This window comes from Neodiprion virginianus, chromosome 5 (assembly GCF_021901495.1).
Source record: "Neodiprion virginianus isolate iyNeoVirg1 chromosome 5, iyNeoVirg1.1, whole genome shotgun sequence".
NCBI classification, from domain to species: Eukaryota; Metazoa; Arthropoda; class Insecta; order Hymenoptera; family Diprionidae; genus Neodiprion; species Neodiprion virginianus.
This window is the reverse complement of record NC_060881.1, coordinates 24,775,683-24,796,663: the sequence shown is the minus strand read 5'-3', so window position 1 is coordinate 24,796,663 and position 20,981 is coordinate 24,775,683. Positions and strand designations below refer to the sequence as shown.

General features: G+C 36.5%; 1 protein-coding gene across 1 annotated transcript in view; it reads right to left on the bottom strand.

Moving 5' to 3' along the window:
* The window catches only part of LOC124304531 (5-hydroxytryptamine receptor 1), a 41,800-nt gene extending 21,816 nt beyond the window's left edge, over nt 1-19,984 (bottom strand). Inside the window, exons 1-4 of the mRNA XM_046762902.1 lie at nt 19,205-19,984; nt 11,316-11,495; nt 6,297-6,391; nt 2,314-2,466 (exon numbers count right to left, since the gene is read on the bottom strand). Coding sequence (XP_046618858.1) covers nt 2,314-2,466; nt 6,297-6,391; nt 11,316-11,495; nt 19,205-19,588 — 812 coding nt within the window. The 5' untranslated portion in view covers nt 19,589-19,984. The remainder of the gene's footprint in view (nt 1-2,313; nt 2,467-6,296; nt 6,392-11,315; nt 11,496-19,204) is intronic.
* Between the last annotated feature and the right edge of the window lie 997 nt (nt 19,985-20,981).

Here is a 20,981-nt window from a genome sequence, read left to right as displayed (position 1 = left end):
GACATTGGAGATCCAAAAAAAAGCCATCGAATGGATGTCTCATGACTGTTGTAGAGTAGAATAATAAAGTTGATTGAACGATGTTGCTGGGAAGTAGTTAATTTTAATTGTTTTCGGTGAAACTTTTTAATTCGAGGTTACTAATATGATTCGCTGGGGCTTATTCTTCGCAAGATTAAACTTTCTTCAATCCGCTATTATTTCAGGAGGCATTATCGATATCTAAGGCTTGCCGACTTCTCTGGAAGCCTATAATTAAATGAAGATATTACGGGCTTAAAAGAGCCTCGACGGTGGGCTTCTATTTTGTAAAAGAAAGACGAAAGAGGGAGATGAGTCTTGATCGATCACATTACGGATCACTTGTGAAGGGGTTTTCATCTTCCCTTCATTCAATTTCTTGCGCTTCTTTATCCCTCAGAATGTAACATCAGTCTTCCCGTTGAACAATAAATACGTAACCTTTTTCAACGTTCTTCCTTCTTATTTCCTCCTCGTCCACATTAATGGCTCCGAGGCCTGTAAAGCCCGTTACTAACAGCCAAAGGCTCCAATATCATTTCACTATACAAAACAACGACATGCAGACTACTCGACGACAATCTTTGGCACGTTTTCCCGATCCCAACGATTTCCAACAAAAGGTAAATCTCATTTTATGAGCATTCTTGAACTGCATACTGCGAGGCAAGGTACGTTCATTGTTCGTCAAACCGGTTTTCGTGCATTTGACAGAAAACAACGACGCGGAATGGATCAGTGCAAAAGGACTTCCAACGTTTGTCTAGAAATTAGAAGTATAATCCTTGTCGCATTTTCGTTTAACATAAACTAAGCCACCCTTCTTCATTTGCGATTCTTGGATGACGCTGGGATTAAGAGGATATCACCGAATTATCCAAGTCATAAACTCCCACGTATCTATGTACCAAGGGTATGTTATTTCGTGTTTTGGAATGCTCGAGATTTCGAACATTTCGTAGGACAATTTCGGCTGTACAGAGACGGGAAAGAGCACGTATTAAACTAATCTAGACTATTTTAGCAATTACATTTCACAAACAAGAACATTTTTTTAATTTGAATGCAACAAATGTTCGTTCTTTTAGTTCCCAGCGAACAAAAATGCGTGAAGATCGATCAACGCGTTCGGATTTCATTCGGGTCTTGTTAAATTGTTCCAGTTTTTTTTTTCTCGTTCCACCCGCTGTAATAAAGTTTGTGCTAGAATTCTGAGGTTTTCGTCATAACGTTGAAAAGGAGGGAATTTACCACCCTGCGAGCACAGGGGATTGCGGCAATTTCTACGACTTACTGTCAAAAATTCTATTAATAAAGTACCAGAACGCTGCAGTGAAATTTAAGGGTAGCTGGCCCAGCCAACGGTTGTAAACCCGCTCCGTGCCAGCTACCTAAATTATTTCCTCAATTTTTCCAAACCTTCTTTCTTGTTACATTTTTTTTCAACTCTGATCTTCTGCTGCTTAGACGAAGCTACGTCGGCTCTTGGGTCAAGCCAAATTGCAGAACTAACTTATGTACCAAAATGCATTTGCCTGTATGAAAGAATGGGACTCATAGTCGAAATGAAAAGTTAGGAAGAGAGAAGAACCGTTTGAAAAGTCTCCAGCAATCTTATTCGCGTTGTTGATAGTGAACACGAATCAAACAACATCACTGCTGTGTGTCGAATGATGAAACTATGGCGTTGTTAATGAATTTCTAATATTTTTGGGCTGATTTTGTTGACCGACCGGATCCCTAAAAATCATTTGAAAAACATTCCAGACATTCCACACGACAATATGGCGGAAATGTAATTATTGGCAAATCATCTGTTCTGCAGTACTTACGCTAATCTATTTTTGTCCACTTTAAAGAAAACTAATTGGGAATTTTTTGCCCAATTCTGAAGATCTCTATACCGAACAAAATAAGGTGAAAAACATGAGGATCGGATAAGAAACATGAAAGCTTAATCATTTAAAAATTTCTGATTATAAAACCTTGTTTTAAATTATTGCTGTCCGAGCTTGCGTCATTCGAACGTGCTTAAAACCATTTTTATCACCTAGCAGAGAGGTTGTTTCACAAAAATTGACTATTATCGGCGAAAATAACATCACCAGAGTGTTTTTCTTTAACGTTTCTTGTTCCCTTTTCCCAACTTTTGAATCAAGCTGTGGATCCCGTTCATCCGTAACAACGTGATGTGCAATGCCGAGGTCAAAATGTCGCAAAAAGCCGGGAGTCTAACAAGTGGCTCGGGATCTTCTATTCCGCTGGAGCAAAGAAGAGATTCATTACGCTTACGTGATGTCGGTGCTGGCTCGACTGCCGTGCCTTGAATACGAATCCCTGGCTCTCGCCTCGTACATGGCCACTGCCAAGGGACCTTCCTGCGTCTGGAGTTCTCTGCTAGCCTTTACGTAGAGGTAGGTGGTGATGGTTAGCGGTGCGACGTATCTGTAATCACGCGTTTAAACACGTCCGAATCACTGATTGATAACGTTTTATGTCTAATTTATTTGATCGTTTCGTTTTTTCTTCAGCGGAACGAAACGTTTACTTCAAAGACGTGTACTACTCATGCTCGTGCACATTTATGTCAACGTTTGCAAGGGGCTTGTTCGCTGAAAGGATCGCCAGCTTCTCTGGACTTCAGGATATGAAAGATTCCGTGAGACTTGAGAGGTTGCGTATTACCAGAACGGCTCTGGGTAATTTTTTTTTTTTTTTTTATCCCGTTTTCAGTCGATTCTTATAACATTTCCTGTTTCACCAGAAGCGAAAGCGCGAGTCAAAATCGATGCGTGTACAAGATTTTTTTCTGTCACAACTGTCTCGCTGAAAATGTAGCGACGGATCAATCATTTGTGACAGAATCGGGATAACGTTGCGGTTTCATTTTTCTGAAAGATCACTAGCGCTGTAAAGTTTCTAACGATTCGTTCGTATGATAAACACGTGTCATGTTATGTTGATAAGTTTTCAGTCAATGCAGACACAGATTTTGGAAACATTATAAGATAAGCAAGTTATAGACTATTTTTCAAGGCTTGAGACGTTGTTCAAGCTCAAAGTTTGTAATCGCAAAAGGCGAGAAACAAATATTTCCTGTTAAATTAATGTTGTAAATGTATCAGAACGTAAGATTTAGAAAACATTGTGATAAATACGCGAATAGTGGCAAAGGTGAAGAACACATTTCATCTTCAGAGAGTGACTTGGTTCTTTATTCAGTTCAATTAATAAATACATCGGAATTAGTGAACGTTAGTTACGACAAAAAAATTCCATTTTATGTAAGTAATTTTCTGACGATCATTCGGACCATATTTTAAATCCGTCGTATTTATAGCTCATAAGATTCTTGTCAGACAACGTTAGGAAAATATATCAGAGTCTTCTGGAAAATGCAAATGAAAACATGAAACGATCTTTTTCTCCTGCCCTTTATCGGCGATCTCTGTATTACGCAGTTAAAGGTTTTTCAGCAAAAACAGTATCGTCCAAATCTTATCACGTTAATACAGTCGGTTTTTTATACTGTCGTTTTCATTTGATCGTGACGCTACCAGTGCGTTAAATATTTTGTACTCACCGTCATCGCTGATTTACTTTGTGACCTTTTTTTTAACGCTATACAAATCGCATCACCTGTGTATCTCTCTCAAATAAAGAATTTTTACCGAGCAATCAATTATTAAAAGCATCCCGCTTCCTCGCTGTAGCCATCTATCAATAATTCACTGATCCCACGTCAACGATCCAGACTATATTGTCATCTCTCCAAACAATATGCAATGTTGCTCGGTGTTTACAATCTTGTAATCTGTATTTTTACAAAAGTACAGTACGTACCGTATTCCAAAACAAATGCAAAATGTACGTATGTGATAATCCATTTGAATTCAAAAATTTTCTTTCAGAGAAAGCTCAGTTGGTTGGATTATCGTCAATCAAATGGAAGCGAAGCTGGGGAGAGTCAGGCTGGATATTTACCTTGCGAAACATCAATCGTACAGCTTGAAGCTGATGGATTGCTCAGGTAATTGCTGAATTTTCGCTTAAGCATTGTTCGCGATTGACTTTTGTTTCGAATATTATAATTATGTTTCGATCGAATTTTTATAGTCCTTTTATTTACCGTTCCCGGAATCTTTTAGGAAATTCAAAATCTTTGATTCTGAAATTGGCCGCTTTTGCCTGAATAGGAAAAAAGTCGTAAATCATGCTTTGAATTCCTTGAATGGTAGTTTCGTACAAAAACTTGATGTGCTTCAATTTGTTGTTGAATAGAGTGGCTCAATTAGGGTCTTTATAGAGTGAGGTACACGAACCTTAATTACAATTTTTAAATCTTGTTGACGTGGCGATCTTCGTGCCGGTAATATTTACGAACCTCTTTTGAAGTCGAAATTAAAGTGGACGGGGATTCGAAAATTGTTGGGTTTCACCGCGTTTAATTACGTCCATGAAATATAGCATGTGGTTGTAAAATTGAAAACTGTCTACGGCATCAGGGACAAGAAAATTCATTCGCAATATTGATTGCACGTGATACTTGATTAAATGTTTTCAAAATAATTACAAATGGTAAAATCCCTACGCAGAAAGGTTAAGTCACGATGAAACAGATACGATTCTTCTCAGTAGTCAATTATTATACGTATATTGTATTTTGAATGGCAGCAGTTGGTACATTCATGCTAATTTTCCTAGAAATCACTCCGTGAACCCGTATGAGCAAAAATTTGCAACTGGTGTCAGCGGTTGGATAAGAGTATCCTCCTCTTTCTCCCAGCCTTTCTCCCTTCCACAAATTTAACATATTCAATTCTAAGACCATATTTGAATTACGATTAATGTCAATTGTTTGTAAATTTGCGCACTTCAACGTAATTCCATATCGTATGCATAGATGGTTTCGTGTTCTATTCAGCAGCGAGTCTCGGGTCGGAATTGAGTGAGTTTCATACAAGGTTAGGATTGCTTGATTTATTCGAAACCTTCGTCTGAAGATCTTAAATCGTTTCGACGAAGTCCGATGAATGGAAGTAGGCACACATAACCGCGAGGCTTTCAGAACTTGTGTCTTTGCTCAATTCATTGTGTGTTCCACTAAATGATTTTTATATGTGACTCTATTTGCTACGGAAAACGATTCAGAGTAAAATGAAGTTGATCCCTGCGAAGAAATTACTTTCGAGGCAAGATATATGGTTTATTTATACTAGTCGCGGGGATCCAACTGAATTAATAAACGACGACGGCTTTGTCAGCGCCTGGTCGTAACATAAGAGCAAACGACTCTTTCACCTTACTTTTACGCCCCGAGGATAATGCTTTTCTCACCTCCCTATTTTCCCGTCTCGTGTTAAAACGGCCTGTGTAGATATTGTGAAGTATTATAAAACACGAACCGGATCAAGATAAGCATTGCCGAATGTTTATAATCTCGCCTCTTGTGCCCTTGAACGGTTTTTTATGATGTTCTATAATATTTCATCATGTAAAATACCATCCGGCATACTGATTCAACCGTTTTTCATTAACCTATCTAGGCCCCTGATGGACGTTATGCCGCAGATTCCATCCCGTCGTCCTTTACGATTTCGATCTGGAACATTCCCACACCCAACACACAATTGAACGGAGGAATTCCTTTATTGTAGGACATCGACCGTTTCTTCCCTCGTACATCACGGATCTGAGTTCCAATCTCGAGCGGATGAGAACGTCGGAAATGAAGGTAAGAGATATAAAATATTTACGTGCCAATATTCGTAGAATCTGATTCTGAATCCGTCCAAATCATGTTTTTGTAAATATTAAAAATTCGCTTTCAATTTGGCTTGCGAGCTGGATAAAACAGCGCGGTCGTAACCTAGCAACAGTGAAATAAAGGTTCAATGTCGGATCATGAACTAATTCTACGAAATTCGTTCAAAACCTCGTTTCTCGATACGTCAAGAGCAGAAAGAAAAGAGACAGTAAAAATTGGTGAATATCAAAGCATCGTGAATTCAAAGAAAATTCAGTTATTCAAATATTTTTTTTCAGAGCCAAGGTGATATGCTTTATAAATAATACATTTTTTGAGAAGGTATCGGTTTATTGTAACTTACAATTTTTCACCATTAGAACGCGGGTTGTATTTTTGGTTAATTGATAATCCGACGAAAGTTTCGAGTTCAGGCAATTTGCGGATAATTAATTTAGAAAAAAAAAACGTGCTGCGCTGTAACAACGTAGTCGTTAAAATCTAAGAAAAAAACGCAGAGATTTCTTACGTCCCAATGAAGAGTCCTCGCATATACTCTTGCATGTCGTCAGCCAGATTGGCGGCGCAAATCCCAACGCCTTCAAATTGCTCCTTCATGTATCTCTGCGAACAAAAATGTTTGGACATTATACCGGTTGGTATAAATGATGCTGTAAGAATTTCACTCGGCTGATTCGAAGTTGCAATTTTTGCCAACTCATGCGGAACGTGAAATATTGCTGTGGCAAATATCTCCGACGTATATATTTATTAATGATCACAAACTACGGTTGCTTTGCTGCGCATATAACGTCTGGCATCATTGACAAGTCTTGTGATACAACTTGATTTATTAACCTACAGAATAGTCTTCGCAGTTGATTTGAAAATTTGCTCTTATATTTTTTTCAAAGGCATAAAAAAACAGCACTTTTTCAGTAATTTTATACAAGTCTCGGAAAAATAGACGGACAAGATTATATTTAATCTTAGATGTGTTGGTTAGAATATATAAGCGAGCTTTCGATCTGACCATTTTGGATTTGGCTAATGTTTGACATATTTTTAACCTATCAAAAGGATCGTTCTTGATTTTTGTTAGACGTTACATCCACCAATTTTCGACATGCGAATTTGTGCTTACTTTTTTGTTTCGAACATTTATTATCCCAACAATGAAATGACATTAACAAAAACAGAGTGGTTATTTTTTTATTTCTTAGAACGTATTTTCATAAAACAAGGCTTAAAAGTTATTTCGATAATTCTTTTGAGTTTGAAGGCAAAAAAATATTTCGCCATCACAAGTTGGACGACTTCGGTTCTTTTATGCTTGGTAAAATATTGGATTATACTTCTTAGTTTTTTCTAATTTACAGTTAATGGTGAAAAACTGTTTTTTCCAGAGTGATTGGAATAAATTTCATATGGTAGAAAAAATATCTCGATTTTTCAGATCTTCTGGGTATATTTTTCTCCCTCTTCCTATTTTGTAAAATTTTTAGCCATGTCCAAAGTCAATATTCGATATTTACTTTTATTTATTTTGAAAAGTGCGCAAAACAGAATTCGATTACGTTGGAATTATTTTTTCAAAAACCCCAATTCCAGGGGCTATAACAAAACAAAAAAATCAATACTTTGGACGAATGTTCAGGATGGCTCTGACAATTGAATTATTTACTTTATGGTATTGATCGCCAGTAATTGATAACATGCGCATGGAAGTGAACAACCGATCTAGATATCAAAAGATTACCAAACTGATTGTTGATCTCATTTTAATTTGTGCTATTGAGAAAAGGATCAGCCTCTGTCGTACGAGTATAAAAAATATTAATCTAGAAATATTTTTGTTAATGTTCTTCAATTGCCATGCTGTGTTGAATGAAAAACAGAATAAAAAAAAAGATATGGTATCTGGTTCAGTTTGGCTCACGTCAAAACTTTTATTCCACTACCTCTGAATTCAATTTAATATTTTTTTGGAAACATCAATTGGATCGAACGCTATTGACAATAGTATGACTTATAAGTTGCAAAACCATTCGTATTGACGAAGTTGTAAGAAATTGAATTTTTTCTTTTTTTTTCAGCGTATCTTTAATAAACCGAGATACGGCATTATTAAGCTATACTATTTTATGCAAGATATGAAAACTCGAACAGCATTTCCGTTTTACATCTCAAGTTGATATGATTATAATTACGGAAGCAGGAAAAGAAACGGAACATTCTGAAATGCTTTGAAATGTTTATCTTTGTTAAAGCGTTGCGCCAGTTGTCTTTGAAGCATATTTTATACTTAATATATTGCAAAGAGGAAGAAATTTCTCGCGTCAATAAACTTCGGTTGGAGTTTCATATCTTTGTAAATATATTAAGAATTTTTCATCATAAAGTTATGTAAGTAACCTGGAGGGTAAGCATATCGTTCGCAGTATTATTCGAATATAAAAAAGACAAGTCGATGCGGCATTTCGTACCGTGTGCGAAATATTTGCCAGATTCCAGAATTTGCAAGTCCCAGAAACGGTTCAAAAATGGAATTCTACGACTATTTATAATTGCATAATTTCAATATTTTGGTCTTTGGTGCACTACAGTTTTGATCGATACTGGCGAAGTGGCTTCCATATATTTGCATGCACTGTCTTTCTTTTGTAGAAGGTATAAATAGGAATGCCTAAATGGAGAGACAGATCTGAAAATAGATGGAGGATAGCTACGCGTATTTATACTAATTGGAAACTGGTTGAAGTGCGCTTTAGGGGTTGCAGGAGGGTGTCTCTAGCATTTGCGAATTCACGGAACGTGATGTAAAAAATTTTTCCAACTATACGCGATCGCGGATATTTCATCCTGTGACGTAAGCCAGAACAGCGAAGCAATATCTGAATCGGTGTAATCGTGTCGACGTCAGCAGAGGATGCTGGGAAAGTTAGAAAGAGGCAATTTTTTTTCTACCCTACATGAAAGTATCGCATCGCACCCCGAAAAAGGCCCCGGTAAATTTTTGCGGTTCGACGTAACCAGCCAGGCATTTAAAGCTTACGGCAAGCCAAGGCTTGACGATTGCTCGGTGATTCTAGTCGGAATATATATTGAAGCAGCTCATTTTCTACTCTCCGTAGATGTAGAGTCCCGTCGACTTTGAGCACTCATTCCGAAAATTCCCAATTGTTTGACGAAGAATTTTACTGAACAAATTCGTTCTTGAACAACAACTCGGACAATGAGGATAAAAAAAAGTGAGAAGAAGATCAATTTTGACCGATTTGATAAGATTGGAAAATACAAGAGGAATATTATTATTGTTAATTAGACGCCTCTTCGTTTAATTAGACCAAACAATCTCTCGTGTATCCTCTGCAAACATGACTATCTCCTTTCATTCCCAGAACCTTGATCCCGCTGTCTGGTTTCTGCACTCACTCATGCTTCGTTTTACTTATCCCAAGTTGCTTCGCATCTACCTTCTAAACTGTACAATGCACTTCGTCTCCAACTTTCAAACAATCCGCCTCGCAATAAACATCGAAATGATATTCTAACCGTACCCACATTAAATTCATTCAATCCTACTTTTGGACTTTTCGGTTATTCTCGCAGTGTAAAAGAGAATAAGCAAACCCAAGAACGTTACAGAAGGTTGTAGAGTGTAACAGCTTTGGCAAATTTATTGAACGTTAGTCGCGGACCTTAAGCTTGATCTGAATTAGTTACAAGACACTCGCATCATGTGGGTGTAAAATGTTTAAATCTGTTAAGTCTGTAGTGAATAATCTTTGTTCACCGACTTTTTGAATCGTTTTTACGAAGTGCTGGATCAATTTATCCATAAAACTTTCGGCAATTAGAGCCAAGTTTTTCACTCGTAAAATTTGCCTGAAGTTATGGGTAACACGGCGTTCGAGGTACCGTTGGTCTTATATTTTCTTGATATATTAGCTTATACCAAAAGCCAATTTCAACCTCCTGTGGATTATCACGAAGAACTTTCGAGGGCGGCCATATTTTTGCGACTCCACGTAAATAAATTATTCCAGATTGAATAAAAGTGATGTTCAGTTTTTATGTCACAGACAGGTTTATTTCACCAATTGCGCACAACAGGTTCATTTGTAAAACCTAACTTACATATTATCAAAAGGCTGAGTCAGTACCAAAGTACAAAATTTTTTTTACATAAAATTAATGATACTATTAGAAATTGTTATGAATTCTCGAGGTTTTCAAAAAATTCTTAGCTGACTGTTACTATTTGAACGTCAAAAAAGAAAAAAAAAATCCAGGTTCCATTGACTGAGAATAAGATAAATAATACCGCAAAATAAATACTTGGGAGAATAGAACTAATGTGCGAAAGAAGTTATTATAAATTTTTATATTCAGGAATAATTTCAATAAGCTGCTTTCATTAAAATAATGAAGAGTGCCACCAGTACTACTGCACGTACACACGATACATTCGTGTGAACAAATATGATCTCATGGTCAAACAGGTGGGGATCTTATGGTAAAACAGGTAAATGCCTTATGGTAAAAAAGTTATATAATGAATAGCTTTATGGTAGTACAGGTTCGGCATATGAAAATGGCTTTGTTTATGTAAATATGTTTGCTACACTGGTGGTGAATTTCGGCTACAGTAAAGCGCAGTGCTCGTATGAGAAAATTCTTTTTAAATAAAAACTGCGGGTTGAAATTGCACAAGTCAAACCTTGCTCACAATTAGAGACACTTGATGCAGGGCTAGTGCTGACTGATATTCCACGTTCGTGTCTTCATACGTCAATTTTCTGTTATTATTTCGTTCTCGTGTCACGAAATTCTTAGGACCTGAATCAGTCATCGGATTTTTTTACAATGTCAAATTTGGATTCTTTTTTTTATTCATTTCTTTAACGTCAAAGAGGATCTCGTTTTTTCTATGCTTGTACCGCAAAAAGCAACATGTTTCCAGAAAAATTGTCTTCTAGTGCCTACTCTGAAACACCTGGTGTTTTAACGAAGAGTGCTTCGTAAATTTATTATTGCGCGAAAAGACATGCGCTGCTTCCCAGGTTTTGACATGTAAAACGAAAACTCGTGGGACAAATTTGTCATGAAGTTTCGAGTTCACACTCCGAGAAAAAAAAAAGATTCTTGCATCAAACATAAGGTATCCCTATACTGGTAGTGGACTTGAAAGCCAGTTTATTTTCATTTGTCTCGTGCAGATTGAGTTGCTTGTAAGAGTATCGAAATTTTCTAAAATAAAAATTGTTCATACTGTAATATTTGTGATTTTGATCATCCGTATTTTTTCCAATCTTTGAAAATGGCGTTCATCATTTTCGATGCTTAAGATTCCTCGCGTAGTCACTGTGAGGTTCGAGACAAAGTGGTTGAGACAAGGTACAGATGTGCCTTGAATAGTTTCAGGGGCTTGTTTGACGAGACCTTCATGGTGCAAATGTAAATCACAAGCCTCTTCGAAAGTCCGGCCCTAAAAGGATGCCTCTGAACCCGTTTCTCCCGTCGTTTGTAAATGAATAAAGCTCACCCCTAGATCCAGATAAGTTGTGTAGATCGGATAAGGCAGGACAATGCAAACGGCAAAAAACCACGTCCCCAAGGCGCACACGAATGCTGGAATTCTTGGTTTTACCGGGTCGCTCAACATCCGGAAACGATCCCATGCAATCAGGAGGTAAGTGATCATCGAGACGTGAAGAGGTATATCCTGAAAAACGGAACAATGTCTGTAAGAGCGAGAAAAGGGATGACTGATTTCAATCGGCAAGATCGCAGATGTAATACAAAAATTTATAAATTTATTCGATTACCGAACACCGTGAAATAGAATATCGTGAGATAACTGTTTGATTGCGAGATTTATTTCGTCAAGCAAGGAAGCAAAATGAGAAATACACACAGCTGTTAATTTTTTTATTACCCGCCCGAAGTGTTTAATTAGTAGTTTAACTACGTTTGACTAGATGTACGAGTCATATTCAAGTAGCAAATACTACCATTTTTATATCCAAGAAATTAATGAATAAAGGTAACGACATATAAAAAAAAAAAAGGAATTTTTAGGTTCCGGATTGGAAATTAAATACTTGACACAAGTTTTCTGTGTACGTAAATAAGTGTGACCTTGTATACAATCGACTGTGAAACTGTTGAAATTTAAAATAGAGACAAACCGGTCCTTTGAACTGCATTTATCTGATAAATAAAACAGATACTTTTTTAAAAACTATATTCGTCTTTTGGATGACCGGCAGTTATATTGGGTTCATGGGATCTTGCTGCATGCTTATTGCTTCAGAGAGACGGAAAAAATATTGGATTTCGGATTATATTGACGGAGTCGAAGCTGCTTTACGCAAAACGACACACGATTGTCGAATAACACGATTACTTCGTCCAACGTTCAGCCACGGTCTCTCGTATCCTCAAGACGATGCATTTACGTTCAACTATCTCTTTACAAAAGAAATTTTCAAATCCGGATATTATACAGTCTTCAACTACTTTTATTTTCTACCTTATTGCGATATGTATAAATTATAGTATGTGTAACTGCTTTTTTCTTAAATTACGGTCACTGGTACTATATTTTCTTGTAACTACTGCGGTAATTTTGCGTTGCTGAGACAATAGACTAATGCGAACACTTTACTAGACTCAAAAATGCGGGACAGAAAAAAAACAAATTTGACCTAGCTGTAATAAAAAATTGCAGTGTCCCAAATCTTTCTCTATTTCCAACAACGTTAATATTCGACATCCTAACGCTACCTACTTAATTACAATGTCCTGCTAACCATGAGAAATGAAAATTTTGCGGCTGGACGAACAGAGAAGCAAGTTTGTTGTGTCAAGTAAAATTAAGGTTTATAATAGTTTGATGGAAGTTTGAAAAGGCCAGACGAGGCCAAGTTAGGGTGAATTCAAAGATTCTGAACGTAACGGTATAAACTCTGAATACGAAACTCAAACGACGAACAATGGTCGAAACTGAAAAGTTACGATCATTGTTACAGAGTTATAACGAAATTCGTACAATGTATAATTCATTCTTTACTGGACGTTTTCGGTATCATATCAAAAAGGGAGAATGTCCGAAACAAAGTATTATAAATTAAAAATCTTTGTAAATTCCGACAAAGAACAATCTAGTAAAGATAATTACAACAATAAAAACTTTTTTTGGCGATCAAGAAATCATGACATTCAAGGTTTTTTCAGGAACAAAATAAGAACTTTTTCATGAACTTTTTGACAATCCGCAACTACATTATAAAATTTTTAAATGCGATTTTACTAATATTTAAAGTGTAGCAAGAAACTTGACATGAACATGTCGATTTTTTTACTTTCACATCACCTTGTTATTGTTTAAATTAATGCAATAAATATAATAATATGCTGCGTACGTGGGAAGAGAAAAAATCCCATTTTCTTCAAATCGATCTATCTGTACAAAAGACTTAAAATTAATAAAAATGTAAATGAGTATCAATATTCTATAAATTGCTGAAATCTGAGTTACCAATCAACCTGAAAATAAAATTTTCAGGTTCATTAGTAAAATTTCATGAGATTTCATAACTTTTTAAATTTAACTTTTTAAATTTCATGGCATTTAAGGATTTTCAGGTATTATCATGTTGTTAGACGCCCTGTAATTTTCAACCACATGGAAAAAATCATTGAAGTAATAAGATATTGAAAAATTGTTTAGTCTACGACAGTTTGTTATAATAACACTCTACAATATCGTGATACTCCAACAGATTGTTAACTTCTAACTATCAAGGTAGTGATAGCACCGAATTTTGTGTATCATCAATCTTCTCAGAATTTAATATCTGCGATTCCATGTAAGGCGGATGCGCAATTTTGCGAAATTTATGGCATTTTCGCTCTCATGTAGTGTTAGGAAAATGTAATTTTCTTCAATAACTCTCTCGAACTTGCGACGAATGGTTGGATACTTTTTTATTTATCAATCATCCGATTTGAAGCGACATAATTGATTCCAGAAACATAAATTGTTCAATTGATCGAACTTCTACGACTTCAACTATCACGGATCTTACTAAAATAATTGAATAATCAAATTTCGCAATGAATAATGATTGACGATACCGTTTTGAGCGAAAAATTTTTGCCGGAAAATCCCTTATCCATAACTTTTTCAGACGAAGGTACGTGCTTGAAATTTTAATAAGTGGAAGGTAAATTGTGAAAAAAATTTCCGACCGACGCTTACACCCTTTGGTGAATTTATCCATTTATTCGAAAATTGTGCAATAAGCCAACTAAAAGGCACAGACACTTAAGTGTTTGAAACTGTTCTTTGTCCTTTCGGAACAAAGTTGAAAGCAGGAAAACTTCTTAACGGGTCATCTGCATCGTTTATAAATTATTAATGTAAAAGTTTAAATTAATGTACGAGTTGAAATGGAGCCTGAATCTCACTTTTCATTTCATTCGTGGTTTCTTTCTGTTCATTAGCATTGCAAAGAATTCCTACGTTAAATATGTCGTATTCTAATTTTGCCAGCTCGTCAACAGTTCGAATTCACTGTAAAGTTTCTTCCACGAAATTCTAAAAGTCACTGTTTCACCGACAAAATCTAATTAGACTTTGAATCTATACTTTTGGTCATGCAGGAATGACGGACGAAAAATAACCTTTTCTTAATGTAATACTTCTCATGGGATTGAATTCGACGTCCAAGTCATACATTTTTATGCATTGATGGGAGAGAAAATGGCATCGAGAACGAATGTCATTGCTTTAAAACGACATTACGGGCTCCGTCGTCTATTCTTTATTTTTTCAACCCGTATGAAATTAGGTAATACAATTTGAGATTCTTTCACGGGCATATATTATTCACGGTCGACTCATTTCCAACGCGCGGTTTGAATTTATTTCAAAAATCATTAATCCCCTTGTATTTGCGATTTAAATTTAGAATATAAAATGTTCAACGGCGGAAAGAAACAGGGGTTAAACACTGATCCATTTGAAACAGTGAATTCCGGCATTTGACCGCAAATTGTTAATAAATGTCCGGATGTATAGAAAAAATGACTTATAATTATAAAAATGTTGATATTTTTTCTTTCAATCGATACTGTTACGAACTCCAGTCTCGAAGCTGGAGTGTCAGGTAATATGCATTGTTTTCTAAGGTGTATAGAAAATAGATGCACGATCACCCGGAAAATCGAGGCCATCGTTCAGGTTCGGTTTGTGGGCTGGGAAAATAGGGCAGTAACCAATTGTGTACGCATATTAGATCGTTAATTCGGAGCGTCCTACTTGGCTATAACAATTGCTACACGAGGAGAGAATTTTGCGATATTGTTAGTTCAACCGGCCCGAGTCTCCCGATGTTCGATTCTGTGTGTCTTGATAGAAATATTATTGTCGTGCGTAACCTTTTTATACACTTCCCTTTGAGTCGATTAAGTATCGTGACTCTGAGAGAAAGAAGAAGCTCAAAGCGTGCGCGGAAGTCTCAGGAATTCTTTGGGGTTCAAAGAATTTTTCTGAGAGATTTCCACGGAAGTTCCACCACGCGAAGTGTTGGCTACTTTTTATATGGCGTTCAGGAAAGTTTATAAACTTCTGTCACATTTTAAGAATCATTATTATCGGTGATTCCAATAATGATTCCATGGAGTTTTGGGATTGTTCATTGGATTCTGGTTTTTGGGAATCCCAATGGTTCTCAAAGAATTTTGTGGTTCGTTATCGTTTCATGCAAATTGTTGAAACTTCGAATCCCTTTTATTAGAGCTACCACAAGAGTTCCTGAATACATTTATGTCGTATCAGTTCCGTCACTGCTATGTTTTGATAAAAAAGGGGTATATGTATTTGATCAGCATGGTAGAGTGAATATTGGCGCATAAAATAACAGAGGAATATTTAACCTCGTTTCGAAAAGTGTAAATCTGCGTGAAATCCTATGGCAAATAAAGTTACACGTATGTACTTATATTACAAAATTCGTACAATAATGCTTGTCGTCGATACGACGGAAAAAAGTTGAGGAGGGAATGAATGCTGCTATGCTAAGTAGAGCAGAAGCTCCAACGGTAATTTTTGTAATGTAGCATGTGGCTGAATAATCCGATATCAGGATGAAAAAAGTCGTGAGAGAAAAAATGCGGGACGGTATGTCGCTTTATTGATTGAAACGAAGATAAAATGACGACTCAAGACTCGACACGACTCATTTTTCAAAAATTGAGATGGAAACCACTACGAATATTATTTTACGAGCTCTGACGTGTAAAGTTTGTAAAAAGTAGTGCTATACGAGTTAGGCTGTCGAGATAATTAACTGGGTTAATTAGGTGAAAGTTAGCTGGCTAAAACAATTAGCCGGTCAAAATAGTTAGCCGGCAAAAATTAGCTAATCAGCTAATTAGGCTGAACCTAAAAGTGTACAAAATCAACAAGCTAATAAAATTTTCACCTTTCAGATTCGAACTTGCAGGTGGAACAAGTTTTATTAAATTAACTCTACAGAATTGTTGTTATCCAATTGTCCAAGGTGCTTAAAAATTTTTTCAATCAATAATATCCAGCTAAGCTAAGAGTAAAAATTAACATTTGTCAAACCGTGATACTTGTTTGGGTTAACTTTTCAAAATTACTTACTAAGTTACGCATATTTTTGAATAATTTGATACGTTTCATTTCCCAACTGCAGTTTTTATATCATACTGTAATATTAAAATTGGATTCGTTCAAAAACTTCTCTAATTGTAAGTGACAAACGTTTATTCAAGTGGTACAACATACTGCGGAGCTTACTCAAAAACACACTGTATAAGTAAAGAATTGGACGGAGAGAAATTGAAATACCGAGGCTCCTTGATAGAGTACCAAAAAATATTGTATCGTATAAAACAGTGAGAAAGGTGAGAGCCTCGCGACAAAAATACATATGAAATGACTGGATCAAATTCTTCCACAAGGAAGGCAGAAGAGAAATAAACCCCAAAGAGATCTAAGGGAGGAAATAGAGAAACGCAGGCGAAGGGACAGCAGGACAATTGAACGGATGCATGTAGCTACTGTGGCTTAAAGGAGGAAAATGAAAGAAAGACGACGGGGTGGAAAGGAGAGAGAGAGAGAGAAATGAATTATAACAATGTGAACGGAGAAGACGTCCTTTTCGAATTCCTAACGGGGGCATCGTATATCTCGCCTTAAAAATATGGCTGAATGTAACAAAGGCGATGTTTTTTTTTTTACTGAAATTTTAACGTGCACTCATGTCATTTTGAATTATATAATTCGGTTTTTCTGAATTTAGCCCATTTATCTGTCTGGCCTTCTTTCATCGACTTAACCTACCCACCAAAATTCTTCTGTAATGAAACAGTATTCACGTTTCTGATTCGACTTATAATACTCGAACAAACTTACAAGTAGGGTCAATTCAAGTATCCTGTTTAAATAAAGTCTTGAGAAAAGCTCAGAACCGATTAAGACTATGAAAGTTTCCGGTCTTTTCTATCTCACATCAAGAGCTGAGGTTAGAAATGTCAGAGCTTAATTGATAAGGAACGATAAAATAGATAAACGCAGTTGTCGTATCATGAAATTTTCTCTTCCCTCTTTCTTTAATGATACGAACTCATTGAAACTTTCAAGATCATAATTTTATCGCTAGCAAGAATCGTCTCGATCAAACGCGAAAAGCTTTTATCTCTGACGGTATAGAAACAGGTATTGATACTTGAGTTTTCGAAGCGACATTTAACTATCTTTAAAATATTTATGGAACTATTGTATAAGTATAGTCCGCCATTGTTTGGGGCGAACAATGTTACACATCACACCGTTTATCATTTCAATTTTTTCACTCATCCAATCATAGTCCGGTCTCAAATTCCTTTCTTCAACGAAAAGGCAATTCATTCGGAAGATTCTTGCACGTAAACACCATGATTTTTCTCACACGATTCGAAAAGTCAGCGAAAGGCTGAAGTAAGATTATTCCAAAGTATGTCAAGGAGTAACACTGAGTAAAATTTTATGGGGATAATTATTGACCGATCTTCCGACTACTTGTGTCGATTGTGGATAAGGCTGAATAGATTGAGAAAAAAAAAACATTATTAAAAAAGAAAATTATCAACGTCTATCATGCCATTAACTTTGCTCACTTTGATGACACTGTAATCCCAAATAACTAAATGAACTATATCGTGCACGATAATTAGTCAAGCTTCCGTAATATTCACAGTATAATCCGAAGTGATCGGCTTACGTTCTATTGACATGCTTCTATTTCGAATTCATTGCTGACAATTAGGTTAGAACCACTCGTACGTAATTGCTTGAGAGAATATTGTAGTTATTTTGAGACCCTCGTTATGAAACGTCAAAGTTAGCGTTGGATTTTGAGATTATAATTCACGGAATGACTTCAAAATATTTTCGTACTTAGTTTCGATCATTTCAATTAATATCTATACAAATCTCTATTCTCTGAAATAATTCAACTCTGATCGTATTAACGAATATACGTCAATTCAACATTATCAATATTTCAGCGTAACTTGATGGCATAGTTTTAGCAGCTTCGCAGCTACTATATGAAATTGTATTCTATTGCATTTGGCATGGGTTGAAATTACTTCGCATCACTTTGTGCATACGTTTAATTACATAAGTTATAACGGTAGTGAAAAGTTTCAACTAATTGCACAAAATTGCAGAACTTACTGAAGATAATTCAATTTATATCAGTAATCAGCGTTAGTTACTTACTTCTAGCAACGAGTGAAACTTCAAACGATATCTTACGCCTTGTAACAATTTTATGCAACGTGAATGAGAAATGTTCAGACAAGTTAATTACATCGACACTTGAACAACGTGTAAATGTTTGTGTCGTAATGCGTATTAAGTAAATGAGTGTTCTCTTCTCTGCTTGGATCGAATAAAACGAGTGGCAATTTGAATTGAAGCTTGCCTTGAAGCACGGCTGTTGATTTTTAACAATGTTATTTAAATACACGAGTACACCGTTACGAAGTACAGTAGCAAATGCACTTCTGCCAGGCAAATGTCGTTTACATAAATTGATGTTACTCCTGAAAAAAGTAGCTCACAGCTTGAAGGAAAGAAAAAAAATTTCCTCAGGTCAGGAAGATTCTTTTCCTGCCCGGAATAAATTTTCTCAGAAAATTTGTCTTCGGTTGAATTCTCCGCCTCTTATTTCGCGAACCGTAATCTCGCAAGAGGAATCGCTATTCGTTCGTAGAACAGTCATCCAACCGGAACGTGTGCCAGTAGTTCTCGGGTAGGTTCGTTTTACTCAATTTCACTGAATTTTCGGGTGATTTCGACGAACGAAACGAACATATCCTTAGCCTACCGCATCTATGAACGAGTCTCACCTGAAGCATCGGCAAAAAGAAGCAGAGAAACTTTCCAAAGACCCAGTTCTGAACGAGCATCACTGTCAGCGATATCGGTAGTACGAAAATGCACTTAATCAGGTCCGCGATGGCAATGTTTATGAGAAACGCGTAAGTCGGGTCTCTGTAATGACGGCACTTTACGATGTGATACATCATACCGAAGTTCGTCAACGTTCCTGTGATTATCAGCGCGACGTACATGAGCACAAAAAGGGGGTAGATATTGACGACCGAGGGTCGCAAGTGTGGCCGAGAAAAGTCAACCGTGTCATTTCGAAAGCCGGTTATATAGTGGACAATAGTTTCCAGCCACTGACTCGGTATGTCGTCTATATCCTTCTCCGTGAGGTGCAGCGTCATCGTTATGCGGTTCGGACACAGTTGACTACAGGAAATACCGATTATTCAAATTTGAAAACATGTGTGACCGCGTCTCGATTTTTAACAGTCTTTTAATTATCTCTCGTAGTCGAAGAAATTTTTAAAGCACGTCGAACGGTTCACCGCTGATTAAATTTGAAGTAATTTTTATCACGCGTAGGTGTGCATAAAACTTTCACATTTCCACGTTACGACGATGATAATTCCATTTTTCACCGAGCCGAGAGATTTATTCGTCCCCTGAGAATAATTTACCTCGTAAATTCACGTCACCGGTGAAACGGTATCAAATGATGTATTTTCGTTTGTTTATTCACCATGTTTTTACAGCGATTTCAATGACCCGAGACTGGGGGTGGCGCCCCAGTGTACGACGCCTCCGGTGGTGGGTAGTAAACTGTTCGGGCGTCGCGATGCTCGCTTTGGGGTAAAGTTGAGCTTGCTAAACAAGGGGACCGCCAACCCTTACTGCGCAAGTCTTGATCAACAGCTCTCGGCGTCGGATACAAAGGAGAGGGTGAAAGTTTTTGAGAAGATATTTCAACGAACCAAGCTTTGCTTGTATTCGTAAAAATTGTGTTATGTACCTGTAGTGCGTACGAAAGAGAAACCACATTGTACATTAGAAACTTTGAAATTTCGTATGACTCTTTGGACCAAATAGATAAGAAAAGAAACTTTCACTCGCAGGAGCGCAACCAGAGATTTCTTATTGGGAAAGTATTCGGGAAGTAAGTTTCGCCGAATTTGTAACTTTTTTTTTTTTTTCGCAATCGTCAGATTCTCGTTGTTCCAGATAATTTTCTTTTTTTTTTTTGTAAACGAATTCCCACTCTTGATTTTGTTTTAGTAATGAAAGCCTTTGCAAGATCAAAGAATTTGTATTTTACGTCGGGGAGCTTTTGGAAGATTCGATAGATGTTTGCTAAAGAAAATATCAGGTGTTTTTTCCAAGGTTATAAAGAATGTCAGCTGATGCTTAAGTGGTAAATCTTCATTTACATTCCTTACCAAAAAACAATCGTATCCTAATGAATAAAAGAACGATGTTACTTGCAAAAGCATCCAATAGCGCCACCTCTCAGTCGGTTTGAGAAATGTGATAGTATCGACTGGTAACCTTAGTACACGCGCAGCAGGTTGCATATGGTACAGGGTGTACTGCGAAATTGTTCCATAGATGGGGTAGGAATTCTCAGAATTGATGTTAAAAAATTTATCACAGTGCGGTTCAAATTATCTTGCTAATTGATGAAAAAAAAAAAAAAAAAAATTTTAATCTAAAGGAAATATGCATTTTATTTTAAAAGAGAAGTGAATGTTATAGGTTGTTATTATTCAATTTCGAGTCGGTTGTTTTCCGGTAGAAGGG